The following is an 11,892-nucleotide window of genomic DNA, read 5'->3' as shown; positions in this document are numbered from 1 at the left end:
CCCCAGGGTTGGTGGGGCCCCATCCTGATTGGGCCCTGAGCTCTGGCAGCCCACCCTAACCACCAGCCTCAAGCAGGGCCACTCCCTAGGCATCTGCTGCCTGCCAGCTTGTGGCTGCTGCCCCAGGGCAGCATCATGCTTGACTGGCAGGCAGGGAAGGTGACAGGGCTGGTTCCAACCCACCTGGCAGGCCGGCAAGTGGGGAGCAGGAAGCGGCTGCACGGGGCAGCCTGAGGCTGCAGGGGTGGGCCCTGAGGGCTGCCTCTTGGTGCCCGATCCTGTGGGTCTGGCATGAGCCAGAGGTTCCAGGAGAGGCCCCTGAGCTCTGGCAGCTGGAGGTTCTAGATCTCGAGGTCTAGGGGGTTCCCTGAGGGAGATGCCCCTCTCCTAGCGGCCCCAAGGGCTGTGTGTTGTGTATGGGGAGCCTCCTCTGCTCAGGCTGCCTCCCTCCTTCCCCAGTGCTCCCCCAGCCTGCCTGTCTAAGGCAGCACAGGGCCGTGTTGCCAGCCACCCTTAGGGTCAGCCCCAGCCCTGTTCTGAGCCTAGGTGAGGTGCCTCTGGGGTGGGGTACAGACAGATCGGGGGGGGGAGAGAGGGAGGCAGGCAGGGCGCCCGGCCGGAAATGGGGGCGGGGAGCAGAGTCCCCGCCCAGAGCCCAGACTCGGCTGCCAGAGGATACAGGCCAGAGCCGCCTGGACTGGGCGGCTGGGCAGGGGAGGGGAGGGCCCAGGCAGCCCCCCGGTCGCTTGCTCCAGGGCAGGTGGACTGAGCTTCGGAGGCTGGGGCTGGCCTCTGACCTGCTTGGGCTTGGAAAGCCCTGCCCGCTGCCCTGCCCCCCAGGACAATCAGGGATTCAGACCCTGAGGCCGAGGGGGGAACAATGGGGCCCTTGAGGGCCCCTCCTCCAGCCCCCATTGTGCTTGGTGGCGAGAGGTGGCCCTGGCTCGGCCACACACCCTCGGGGAGGACCAGCATCCAAGCAGGTGGAAGGGCTCTGAGGGAGACTGGAATTTTCTGGCCTGGAGAAGGTAGGGTGCTGGGGTCCATGTATGTACCTCATGGGGCTGGGGGCTGTTGCCCCAGGAGACAGCCTCACGCTGTGCCCCTGGCCTTGAGACCCCAAGGGAGGGAGGGCTTCCTGAGGTCCAGCCCTAGGAGGGTGCACTCCTTGCGCCTGCCACCCTCTCCTGGGCTCCGCTGCTCCACGCAGATGGTGGGGTGGCCCCCCCACTCCATGTCTGTGTCATTCAGGACCAGCTGCCTTCACCGCAGGGTGGGCACCAACCAGTGGGGTCTGCTCTGGGACAGCTGGCGAGCGGGAGGGGGGTGCCTTCAGTACCTCCCCCAGCAGGTGGGGCCCCTCAGGCAGCAGTAGGGCTAGCCTCTGAAACACCAGCCAGCTGCATTGTGTCCAGGCCCAGTCCCCCACCCTCAGCGGCCACCTGGAGGTGAGGGGGCCGGCCTGCCCCTTGCATAGACAGACCTGGGGCCCTGCTCAGTCTCCTCCATAGAAGGCCACAAGCCACTAAGCTTGCACTGGGGCCCAGCCTAGGCCTGAAGCCCAGCAGACCCTGTGGTCAAGGATCCAACCCCAGTGCCTGTCAGTGCCGTGATTAACTGGGTGGAGGCCCCCCCCGGGGTGCTGGGGCAGGCCCTCAGTGCAAGGAAGGGGCGGCGTGCCTGAGGAGGGGGAGGCCCACACCCCTCTGGGAGGGCGGAGCACCCCAGGGCTGCTGCGCAGGGAGGCCACAGCCCAGGCGCGGGGGCCCCCATCCCGGAGCTGGATGGCAGTGAGCCCAGGATTCCTGGCTGCTGGGCCTTCAGGAGGGAAGAGACGGGTTCGTGGACCCTGCGGGTGGAGGGCAGGGACAGCCTTAGGAGGCTGGGGTAAGCATCACCCCCTCACTCCCAGTACGGATACCCCCCAGGGCTGTTTCTGGAGGGTGTGTGGCTCAGCTCCAGGCCTGCAACAGCTCTGGAGGCTGGCCTGGGGGAGCTTCCCAGGCTGCAGCGATGACACATTCCCAGCCTGACCCAGGCCTAACTTGCCCCCTTGGTCCACCTCCAGGGTAGGAACAGCCCCTGACTTCTGGGCCTGACAGCTCTGTTCCTGCTTGGGACCCCGAGGGAGGGGACTCGAGAACAGGATGCAGGAGGGGCCCACGCATTCACAGCGCCAACAACCCCAGGGAGGAGAGGACTCCACGGGGGAAGAGGCACCAGCCTGGATGCTGCCTCGCCACCTGCACGTGTGCACGGCCCTGGCAGGGGCTGGGGATCCCACAGACTCATACCCCCACACCACGTTCCTCAGTGTCCCCTCACTCCCCTGACATTCCTGAGCACCACACGCATGCTCTTGGGCTCCTGGGGATCTGGTCAGTTCAAGAGCTGTGGCAGGCCATGTAAGGGGAGCCATGATGTGGGCAGGCACTTGGGGTCTTGGTGGGGGCACCTTGCTTTCCTGGGCCTGGTGGGGGCTCCTGAGGGAGGCACGTGGTGAGGTTGAGTCTGAATAGGGAGGGTTCATGGCTATGTGTAAGAGTGAGTGTGTGAGCCCAGCTCCATGTTGAGCTCGGGCAGCAGTGTGCATGTGGCAGTGTGTACTGCTTGTGTGTTGGGGGGTGGAGGGAGGAGCGTGCCCTGTGTGTACATGTGAAGGATGCATGAGGATGGCTGGTGCCCACGCCCAGTGGGGCCTACTGCTGCACATGCAGGACAGTGAGGCCGGCCACAGAGCTGCTGGGGCAGAGTGGGCATGGAGGGAGGGTTCCAGGCCTGGGGCTTGGGTCCTAGGTGGCTGAGCTCTGCACCTCCCTCTGGACCAGGGCATCCAGAGGAGCATGGCTGAGGGTGCACTCGGGGCTGACCGTCCCAGGGCCTGGGCTGTCCAGGACAGGCAGCTGGGGGCTCAGGCAGGGACATGGAGGACAGGTAGTGGAGCTGCCACCACAGAGCTGAGCTCTGGGCATCAGGGTAGGGGGCTATGGCCTGTCAGCGGGTGAGGAGAAATTGAGGCCTGAGGATGGGTGAGTGCTGTAGCCCCCTCTGAGTGAGGACTGTCCCCACACAGGGCCCTGCAGTGGAGTGCAGGGGAAGGAGGGGACTGTGCCTGCAGGAGCCCCAGGGAAGTGGGACTGGGAATCTGCTTTGGACTGCGAGTGGACAAGCGACAGCACAGTGCCTGCCATGTGCTGGGGTCCCATCATTTTCAGGGAGGGGAGGAGCCTGCCCCAGGGTCCCGCTTGGTGAACTGTGTGCGTGGGTGCCTGTCTGGTGGCTGCCCTAAACTGCAGAAAACACCCACCCTTCGCGACCTGCCCTGGGAGGGCCTGGAGATGGAAGGAAATACATGGGCCCCTGACCCTGTGCTACACCCAGCAGGGCGGGGCTCGTTCTGCAGTGCCCCAGGACCCTTGTTCAGACCCAGGATGAGCAGGAGCTTGATGGGGGAGGGGGCCCGGCTCTGACTGGTGTCCTGAGATACCAGGACACCAGGACACTGGTCAGAGCTGGCCCAGCCAGGTTTGCAGACAGGCAGCCTCGGCTTGGGCCTGCTTGCCCTGAAACCCTTCCCAGAGGTGGCCCCCACTGTGAGCCACCATGGTGAGTCCCTTGGCTCTTGCCGCGCACCCCTTTGAAGCCCTTCCTGTGAGTCCCCGATGCCACCAAGGTGAGACCGCCCCCACTGTGAGGCCCCATTTCACACCCTGGCCTAGTAGCGAGCCCCCATGAGACCCTGGTTCCCAGTATGAGAACCCTGTGAGCCCCCGGCCCTCCACCAATGCCCACATCCTCCTCTACTTCCCACAGCCTTCCCTGAGGCTGACCCTGCCTCACCACTCCCAGACCGTCCTGGCTGGTGGCCTCCTGTGGTCACCCCCCTACCTCTCCCTGACACGTTACTAACCCCGGCAGCTGCCTCCTCCCAGACTCTGAAGCCCAAGGGTGCCTCCAGCTCTTTGGCCAAGCTGAAGCCTCTCCCCACCAATCCTCATCTTGGGCACCCTGGAGGTGTAGCTTTGGGGTGAGATCTCTTGGACTTGCGTGCACATAGTCTGCAAATCCCAGGCCTGGCTCCCTGGGGGCCAGCACCCCTCCCCTCTCCCGAGGGCCTCCACCAAGCCCCCACTGACAACCTCATCCTGCAGCACTAGACAGTACCCACCTCAGCCTGTCGCGCCTATCGGTGGTCCTTTCTTTATTTTAAGTAGGGGTTTATTTTACAGCACTTTCACAGAAAAGGGCCAAGGTGTGGATGGCTCATGCCTGTAATCCCAGCTCTTTGGGAGGCTGAGGGAGGATTGCTTGAGGCCAGGAGATCAAGGAGACGACGGTGAGTTACGATTGTGCGGCTGCACTCCAGCCTGGGTGACAGAGCGAGACCCCATCCAAAAAAAAAAAAAAAAAAAAGTAGATAGGGTCTGGCTCTGTCATCCAGGATCGAGTGCAGTGGTGTGATCTCGGCTCACTGCAATCTTCCCCTCCGGGGTTCAAGCGATTCTCCCACCTCAGCTTCCCGAGTAGCTAGAGCTACAAGCACACCACCATGCCTGGCAAATTTTTGTATTAAGACCCCATTTCTTTTTTCTTTTTTTTTGAGACAGCGTCTCACTCTGTTGCCCCAGCTAAGTACAGTGGCGCGATCTCGGCTCACTGCAACCTCTGCCTCCCGGGTTCAAGCGATTCTCCTGCCTCAGCCTCCTGAGTAGCTGGGACTACAGGCACGCGCCACCACGCCCGGCTAATTTTTGTATTTATGGTAGAGACGGGGTTTCACCATATTGGCCAGGCTGGTCTCGAACTCTTGACCTTGTGATCCACCCACCTCAGCCTCCCAAAGTGCTGGGATTACAGGCGTGAGCCATTACGCCCAGCTTGAGACCCCATTTCTTAAAAAATAAGAATAAAAATTGCCAGCATGGTGGCATGTGCCTGTAGTCCCAGCTACTCAGGAGGCCGAGGTGGGAGAATTGCTTGAGCTCAGTAAGATTTACAGAAATGTTGTGAGGATAGTGCAGAGTTCTTATAGACCGCACACCCAGTTTCCCTGTCGCTGACGTCTTGCATTAGCGTGACATGCTCCTCATAATGAATGGACCAGTATGGATGAGCTGGGATTTACTGAGGTCCTTGCTGTATACAGATGTCCTTGCCTCTCCCCTACGGCTCCTTTTCTGCCCCGCCATGGATCCCACATGGTGTCAGTCACCGTGTCTCCCTGGGCTCCTCTTGGTTTCGGCAGCCTCCTGGGTCTCCTTGTATGGGGTGTCCTCACTGTCTGGATGAACACTGGCCAGATGTTCTGTAGGATGCCCCTTGGGTGGGATCCCTTTCACCCTCATGTTTCCTTATGAGTCTTCAGGGGGATGGGTTTTGGGAGGAATACCATGGAGTTGACATGACCTTCCCATGAGATGCTGTGAAGCATCCACACCATTCACGACGCTTGTGATGACACCTTGGCCGCCTGGCCAGGGTTGGTGTAGGATGCATGCTGCAGAGGCGCTCTCCCCCTCTCCCTCCCACACCCTCTGAAGCCAGGTTACCAGGTGCAGCCCACAGGTAGGGCTGGGGGTCATGCTCCCCTCCAGTACAGAGTGTTCACGTGGCTGCTTTGGATTGACTCTGCACAGGGGAGCTGTCTCCTGTCCCCCATTTGGTTATACATTCAGTCACGTACTTTGGCTTCTAATCTATGTCAGTCTGTAATCTGTAACACAAGACTACTTGATTTCTTTCACTGCTCAGAGGGATCCAGTCTCAGGCACTGGGCGCTCTATGTGCAGGTGCTGCTTGCACAGACTTCCTCTCTGACACTACAGTTTGCTCCAGGCTCCTCTGTACATTCCCAGCCCCAGCCCTAGGGTCTGCCAGTTCCCCACTAGGGGTTCCTGATTCCTGTGATTGGGAGTGGAGGTAGGAACCAAGGCCTGGGCCCCAGGTAGATTCTTGCTCCTAGGGTGTTTTTGCATTGAGGCCTTTGCAGGCGCCAGAGCAAAGGTGTGTGTCTGAACCCAGGTGCATCCACATATCTGTATTTTCTATGAAACCGCCCGTCTCTGTGAGACAGCCTGTGGTCTCCAGCTGTGATCGTCATCACATGGAATAGTCACCAGCAGTGTGGAAGGCAGTGACACAGCGACAGCCTCAGGGAAGGGCTGAACCTGTATGTGTGCGCCTGTGCATGTGTGTGTGGCGGGGCAAGGTAGCAAAGGCTCCTGGTGGGAGTGGGCTCCAGCCAGTGTGGGAGCCGTGGGCAGAGCACAGGAGGGGATATCTGGAGCCAGGCATGGAGTGGGGGCAGGGGACCTGGCACTGAGGCAGGCGAGGCCGCGGCATTTGCTCTGGTTAGGAGTCACAGGCAGGGCAGGAGGCCTGCTGGGTGGGCGTCCTAGTGCTCCCCAGGCTCGCAGGCAAGGAGTGAAGTGCTTGAGGCCCTGCAGGTGGGGCCGGTGGGGCCAGGCTCAGGATTGGCTGGGATGGGGAAGCTGCTCTGCAGGGCAGAGTGGCATTTGGGTGTGGCCCTCTGGCACTGGCTGTGCTTGCTGGGCATCTGAGTGCCCATGTTGGGGGTGGCAGCAGGCCCAAGAGAGAATTACAGGCTGGAGGTGTGGATCTGGGAGTCGCCATAGGCGTGGCCCTGAGACCAGGACCCGGGTTCTTCCAGACCATTCCCAGGACCACTGTGTGGGTGCAAGTGACACAGGCCCCCAGAGCTAAGCGCCAGCCCTCAGACACCAGGACACATCAGCCCAGGGCCGAGCCATGGTGGTCTCCAGAGCTGAGCCAATGGCGCCGTTTCCTCAGCTGAATCAAGGAAGCCACTCGGCCGTCAGCCACAACGGGAGTGCTCACACCATGGGCACTGGCAGGCGCCATTACTGCAGGCTGCCCCCAGAGAGCCATTTGTTCAATATTGCCCCCACACAGCTGGGCAGGCTGGCCCTGGCACTGAAGGCCTCCTGCCCCATCTCTCCCTTGAGCCTGCTCTGTCTCAGGTTCCTGTCGGGCTGGAATCAGTGGGCCTCAGCCTGCTGTGATGGGTCAGGCGGGGAGGGAGGTGGGCCCTGCCTACTGGGGATAGGGGAGGTGGCCCCAGGGCTGGAGTGTGCCAGCCTGTGCATATGTGTGTGCCTGATCACACGTGTGTGTGAGTGCACGGGTCTGTTTGCACGTGTGTGCATATATATGTATGTGGTGCATATGTATGTGCATGTGTGCATACGCACAAGTGTGTATGTGCCACTGTTTTCATGTATGTGTGTCTGCATGTGAGTGCAAAGAAGCATGTCTGTGGATGTACACTGGTGATAGTTTGCACATATACATCTGTGTTTGCATTAACCCTGTTTGCATGTGTATCTGAGCATGCATGTGTACATGTGTATGCATGTGTGTGTATGGGTATCTGCATATGCATTGTGTGTTCATGCATGTGCACGTGTGTGCATGTGTACACGTGTGAATCTGTGGGTATCTGAGTGTGTGTGCACATGTGAATGTGTGTGGCTCTGAGGGGTACTGCACAGATGTGAGGAAGCAGGGCCACTTCCCCAGGAACCCTGACTGCCCCCTCTTCCTGCCCCGGGTGGGGAGGCCTCAGCTGCATAAAGAGGCCGGGAGCCTCACCAGCGACTGCTGCTGGTCCCATACCTGCCGCTGCTGCCTCCCAGGCCAGGTACTGGGAGGGGGCCAGAGGCGGAGGGAGCTAAGGGGTCTCCTGCCTCAGCGACCCAGGAGCAGGTACTGGCCCCGGGGCAACCACCAGGAGAGGGTGGGCAGGGGAGCTGCAGGAGCTCTCCTTCTTTGGAGCACAGGCCCTGCTGCACAGCCCTTTCCTGGGCACTTGCCCACCTTGGGCTTGGCTGATCTGTGGCATAGCTGTCTCTGAGGGTCGCAGGTGCTGAGTGTGGCCTCGTATCACTGGGTCTATACCTCGCTGGACACCGTCCCTCCTGGACGGACGCCTGGCTTCATCCTGACCCCAGCTGGGGATGGTCTGGGTTGAGACCATGGAGGACCAGGAACCTAGACTGGGCGGGCGGAGCCCTGGGACCCTGGGCACCTGAGAAGGGCAGCGGGACCAGCCAGGGGCTGGAGGGAGGATGGAGGATTTTGTGGAGGTGGAGGGACCCCGACGCCCCTGTCCAGGGTGTGGAGGGAGGCAGAGCAGGGCCTCTGGGGGCCGAGGGGCTATGGGGATTGTGGACTGGTGGCACTTTGGGGTCTGGGAGCTGATGGTGGTGCAGGCACGGGGGTCTGTGAAGGACTGAGGACTGATGGGGCTGCAGGGGCTTGGGGGCTAGGGAGCTGGAGGGGCCAGTAGGGATTGAGTGGCTAGGCAGGCTGGGGAGACCCTTCGGATGCTGAAACTCTGTGGGACCCTCCCCAACAACCTGGATGCGGCTGGGGCTGGGTTGGTGGCCATGGGTGCAGTGGACACTGAGACTACCAGTCCCCACACACTTGAGTGGTACTTGCCTCAGTGTCCCCCCATCTGCCTCATGAAGGCAACTCACCCAGCTGGGGCCCTGCACCTGCACGAGCAGGGGCCGGATCAGGTGGGGGCTTCCACTTCCGTTTAAGGCGGTAAGCTCCACGTCATTGACTGTGTAAGCAGAGAGCGGCCAGCCGCGAGGCAAGCCTGGAGCCCCGGCTCTGAGCTCTGAGCGCCGCGGGCTCCCAAGTGCAGGCCCCTGGCTGACCCCTACCCCGCCCCACAGGACCCGCCCGCCCGCCCCTATGACCAACATGAGCTGGAGCTTCCTGACGCGGCTGCTGGAGGAGATCCACAACCACTCCACCTTCGTGGGCAAGGTGTGGCTCACGGTGCTGGTGGTCTTCCGCATCGTGCTGACGGCTGTGGGCGGCGAGGCCATCTACTCGGACGAGCAGGCCAAGTTCACTTGCAACACGCGGCAGCCAGGCTGCGACAACGTCTGCTACGACGCCTTCGCGCCCCTGTCGCACGTGCGCTTCTGGGTCTTCCAGATCGTGGTCATCTCCACGCCCTCGGTCATGTACCTGGGCTACGCCGTGCACCGCCTTGCCCGTGCGTCTGAGCAGGAGCGGCGCCGCGCCCTCCGCCGCCGCCCGGGGCCCCGCCGCGCGCCCCGAGCGCACCTGCCGCCCCCGCACGCCGGCTGGCCTGAGCCCGCCGACCTGGGCGAGGAGGAGCCCATGCTGGGCCTGGGCGAGGAGGAGGAGGAAGAGGAGACGGGGGCAGCCGAGGGCGCCGGCGAGGAAGCGGAGGAGGCCGGCGCGGAGGAGGCGTGCACTAAGGCGGTGGGCGCTAACGGCAAGGCGGCGGGGACCCCGGGCCCGACCGGGCAACACGATGGCCGGAGACGCATCCAGCGGGAGGGCCTGATGCGCGTGTACGTGGCCCAGCTGGTGGCCAGGGCAGCTTTCGAGGTGGCCTTCCTGGTGGGCCAGTACCTGCTGTATGGCTTCGAGGTGCGGCCGTTCTTTCCCTGCAGCCGCCAGCCCTGCCCGCACGTGGTGGACTGCTTCGTGTCGCGCCCTACTGAGAAGACGGTCTTCCTGCTGGTTATGTACGTGGTCAGCTGCCTGTGCCTGCTGCTCAACCTCTGTGAGATGGCCCACCTGGGCTTGGGCAGCGCTCAGGACGCGGTGCGCGGCCGCCGCGGCCCCCCGACCTCCGCCCCCGCCCCCGCCCCCGCGCCGCGGCCCCCGCCCTGCGCCTTCCCTGCCGCGGCCGCTGGCTTGGCCTGCCCACCCGACTACAGCCTGGTGGTGCGGGCGGCCGAGCGCGCTCGGGCGCACGACCAGAACCTGGCAAACCTGGCCCTGCAGGCGCTGCGCGACGGGGCAGCGGCTGGGGACCGCGACCGGGACAGTTCGCCGTGCGTCGGCCTCCCTGCGGCCTCCAGGGGGCCCCCCAGGGCAGGCGCCCCCGCGTCCCGGACGGGCAGTGCTACCTCTGCGGGCACCGTCGGGGAGCAGGGCCGGCCCGGCACCCACGAGCGGCCAGGAGCCAAGCCCAGGGCTGGCTCCGAGAAGGGCAGTGCCAGCAGCAGGGACGGAAAGACCACCGTGTGGATCTGAGGGCGCTGGCTTGCGAGCTGGGCCAGGGAGGAGGAGGGTTGGGGGGCTCCGGTGGAAACCTGCGACCCCTTCTCCTCAGCCTTCTCCTTAGCCGGTGGCCTCAGGCAGACTCCGCCCAGAGGGGTAGCCAGGCTGCTCAGGGAAGGGGCTGAAAGCGGCAGAGGAGTGCCCTGGCTTGATCACCACTGGGGCCAAGGTGGGGTGGAGAGAGGGCCTAGGAGCCAGAAAGGGCCCTCTGCTGTGGTCTGAACCCCAGGGGGAGTGGGGCATTGACTCCTCCACCCCTGTCCTGAGCTGGAATAGGTCCTCTGGGGTGCCAGGTCTTCCCTTTGTGCTTCCCTGCAGCAACCCATGGAGGCCCCAGGGTGCCTGGTATGGGCATCAGCTGGTGGGGATGCAGGGGTGCGTGTCCCCATTCCTTGCAACAGCAAATGGGGCTCCTTCAGCCCTCCCCTTCCCAGCCCCAAACTGAGACAGACTGGGAGCTGGGAGCCTGGGGTGGACAGGACCACACCCTCTTTGAGCTTCTGCCATGCCGGCCTTCCGTTCCTCTGGGAGACTTGAAGTTCTGCAAAGATGTTGACATGCCTTGCAGCTTGGACCCAACGGGTGGTGGTCAGGGCCTGGGGGCTTGGCCATGCTGGGGGAATGGGGCTCTGGGTTCCTGCCTGTGGCCTCTCTGTCCTCCTCCCTAATTCAGACCCAGCCTCAAGAGGAAAGGGAGTAAAATAAAACTAACTTGTTTATAACCTTGTGTGTATATGTGTATGCATGTGCACGTGTGGCTATGTGTGTGACTGCATGCACATGTATGTGCATTGTGTGCATGTCTGGGTGTATGCTTTTATGTGTATGCATGGGTGTGTGTGCATGGCTACCACATGGGGAGACATGGCTTAGCTCCAGGCTGGCTGGGAGAGGAGACCCCTTCCCAGGGACTGGCAGGGGAGTATGGTCACAGGTGAGCCCCTGCAGCTTGTCAGACAACACTCGGGGCCTGCACGCTGCCGGGGGCAGGGGTGGGTGGGGCTGGGTGGAATGCACTGATGGTGAGAAAGAAAACACACTCAGAGCCTCAGGTTGGGCCACAGCTCAGTGGATGGAGGGAGGCTGTCTCAGGCCCTGTCATGACCAGGATGTCGGCCAGAACCTGCAGGGATGGCTTTGGTGAGGGGCAGGGGGGCTCATTGGCCCCTGGAGCACACTCTGGGTGACTGGCTACCCCCCAGCCTCCCTTAGGCCTGGTGCAGCCTGGCTGGCTGCCCCTCCTGGGCTGCACACCCCTCTCTCCATGGTGTCCCCCAGCCAAGACTCAAGCCCAGGCTGAGCCCTGAGTTTCACCTAAGCCCAACTCCGGGCAGATGCCAACTGCAAGCTGAGTCCCTCTCCTTTCTGGGGCTTGCCTGGCTGTCCTCTGGCCCCATGTGAGCCTTGACTCAGGGAACCACGGACAGAAATGCCAAAAGTGCAGCCTCAGGGAAGAAAAGCAAACACCAGTGCCAACAGGTGTCCACTCCAGTGGGGACGCACCAGGAGCCTCTCCAAGACAGGAAGGGTTTGGGGCTGTGCTGCTGGCCGTGCCGTCATGGGGGAGGCCAGGGTCCCTGTGGTGGGGGCCGCGGTGTCCAGCCATGCTGGGCAACTGTGCATGGCTCACCCTTCCTCCACCTTTGGTTCTGTTCAGGCCTTCACCTGATTGGACGAGGCCAGCCACATTGCGGAGGCCAATCTGCTTTCCTCAGTCCATCTATTCAAGTCTTAGTGTCATCTGGAAATGCACTCACAGACACGCCTAGAATAATGTGTGACCCCAGATATGGG

At 62.6% G+C, this 11,892-nt stretch overlaps 1 protein-coding gene across 1 annotated transcript; it reads left to right on the top strand.

Annotated features, from left to right (window-relative positions):
* Positions 1-680: 680 nt before the first annotated feature.
* On the top strand, positions 681-10,820 carry GJC2 (gap junction protein gamma 2). Its single transcript, XM_054467118.1, has 2 exons — positions 681-1,028; positions 8,727-10,820. The coding sequence occupies exon 2, from the start codon at positions 8,746-8,748 to the stop codon at positions 10,069-10,071; it is 1,326 nt and encodes a 441-aa protein (XP_054323093.1). The 5' UTR covers positions 681-1,028; positions 8,727-8,745; the 3' UTR covers positions 10,072-10,820.
* The last annotated feature ends 1,072 nt before the right edge of the window (positions 10,821-11,892 follow it).

This window comes from Pongo pygmaeus, chromosome 1 (assembly GCF_028885625.2).
Source record: "Pongo pygmaeus isolate AG05252 chromosome 1, NHGRI_mPonPyg2-v2.0_pri, whole genome shotgun sequence".
In the NCBI taxonomy this organism is placed as follows: Eukaryota; Metazoa; Chordata; class Mammalia; order Primates; family Hominidae; genus Pongo; species Pongo pygmaeus.
The sequence above is the reverse complement of the archived record's forward strand: the minus strand, read 5'-3'. Positions and strand labels throughout refer to the sequence as shown.

Excerpts from the sequence above, each read along its gene's own strand:
- GJC2 (XM_054467118.1), top strand. The coding sequence starts at position 8,746 with ATGACCAACATGAGCTGGAGCTTCCTGACGCGGCTGCTGGAGGAGATC.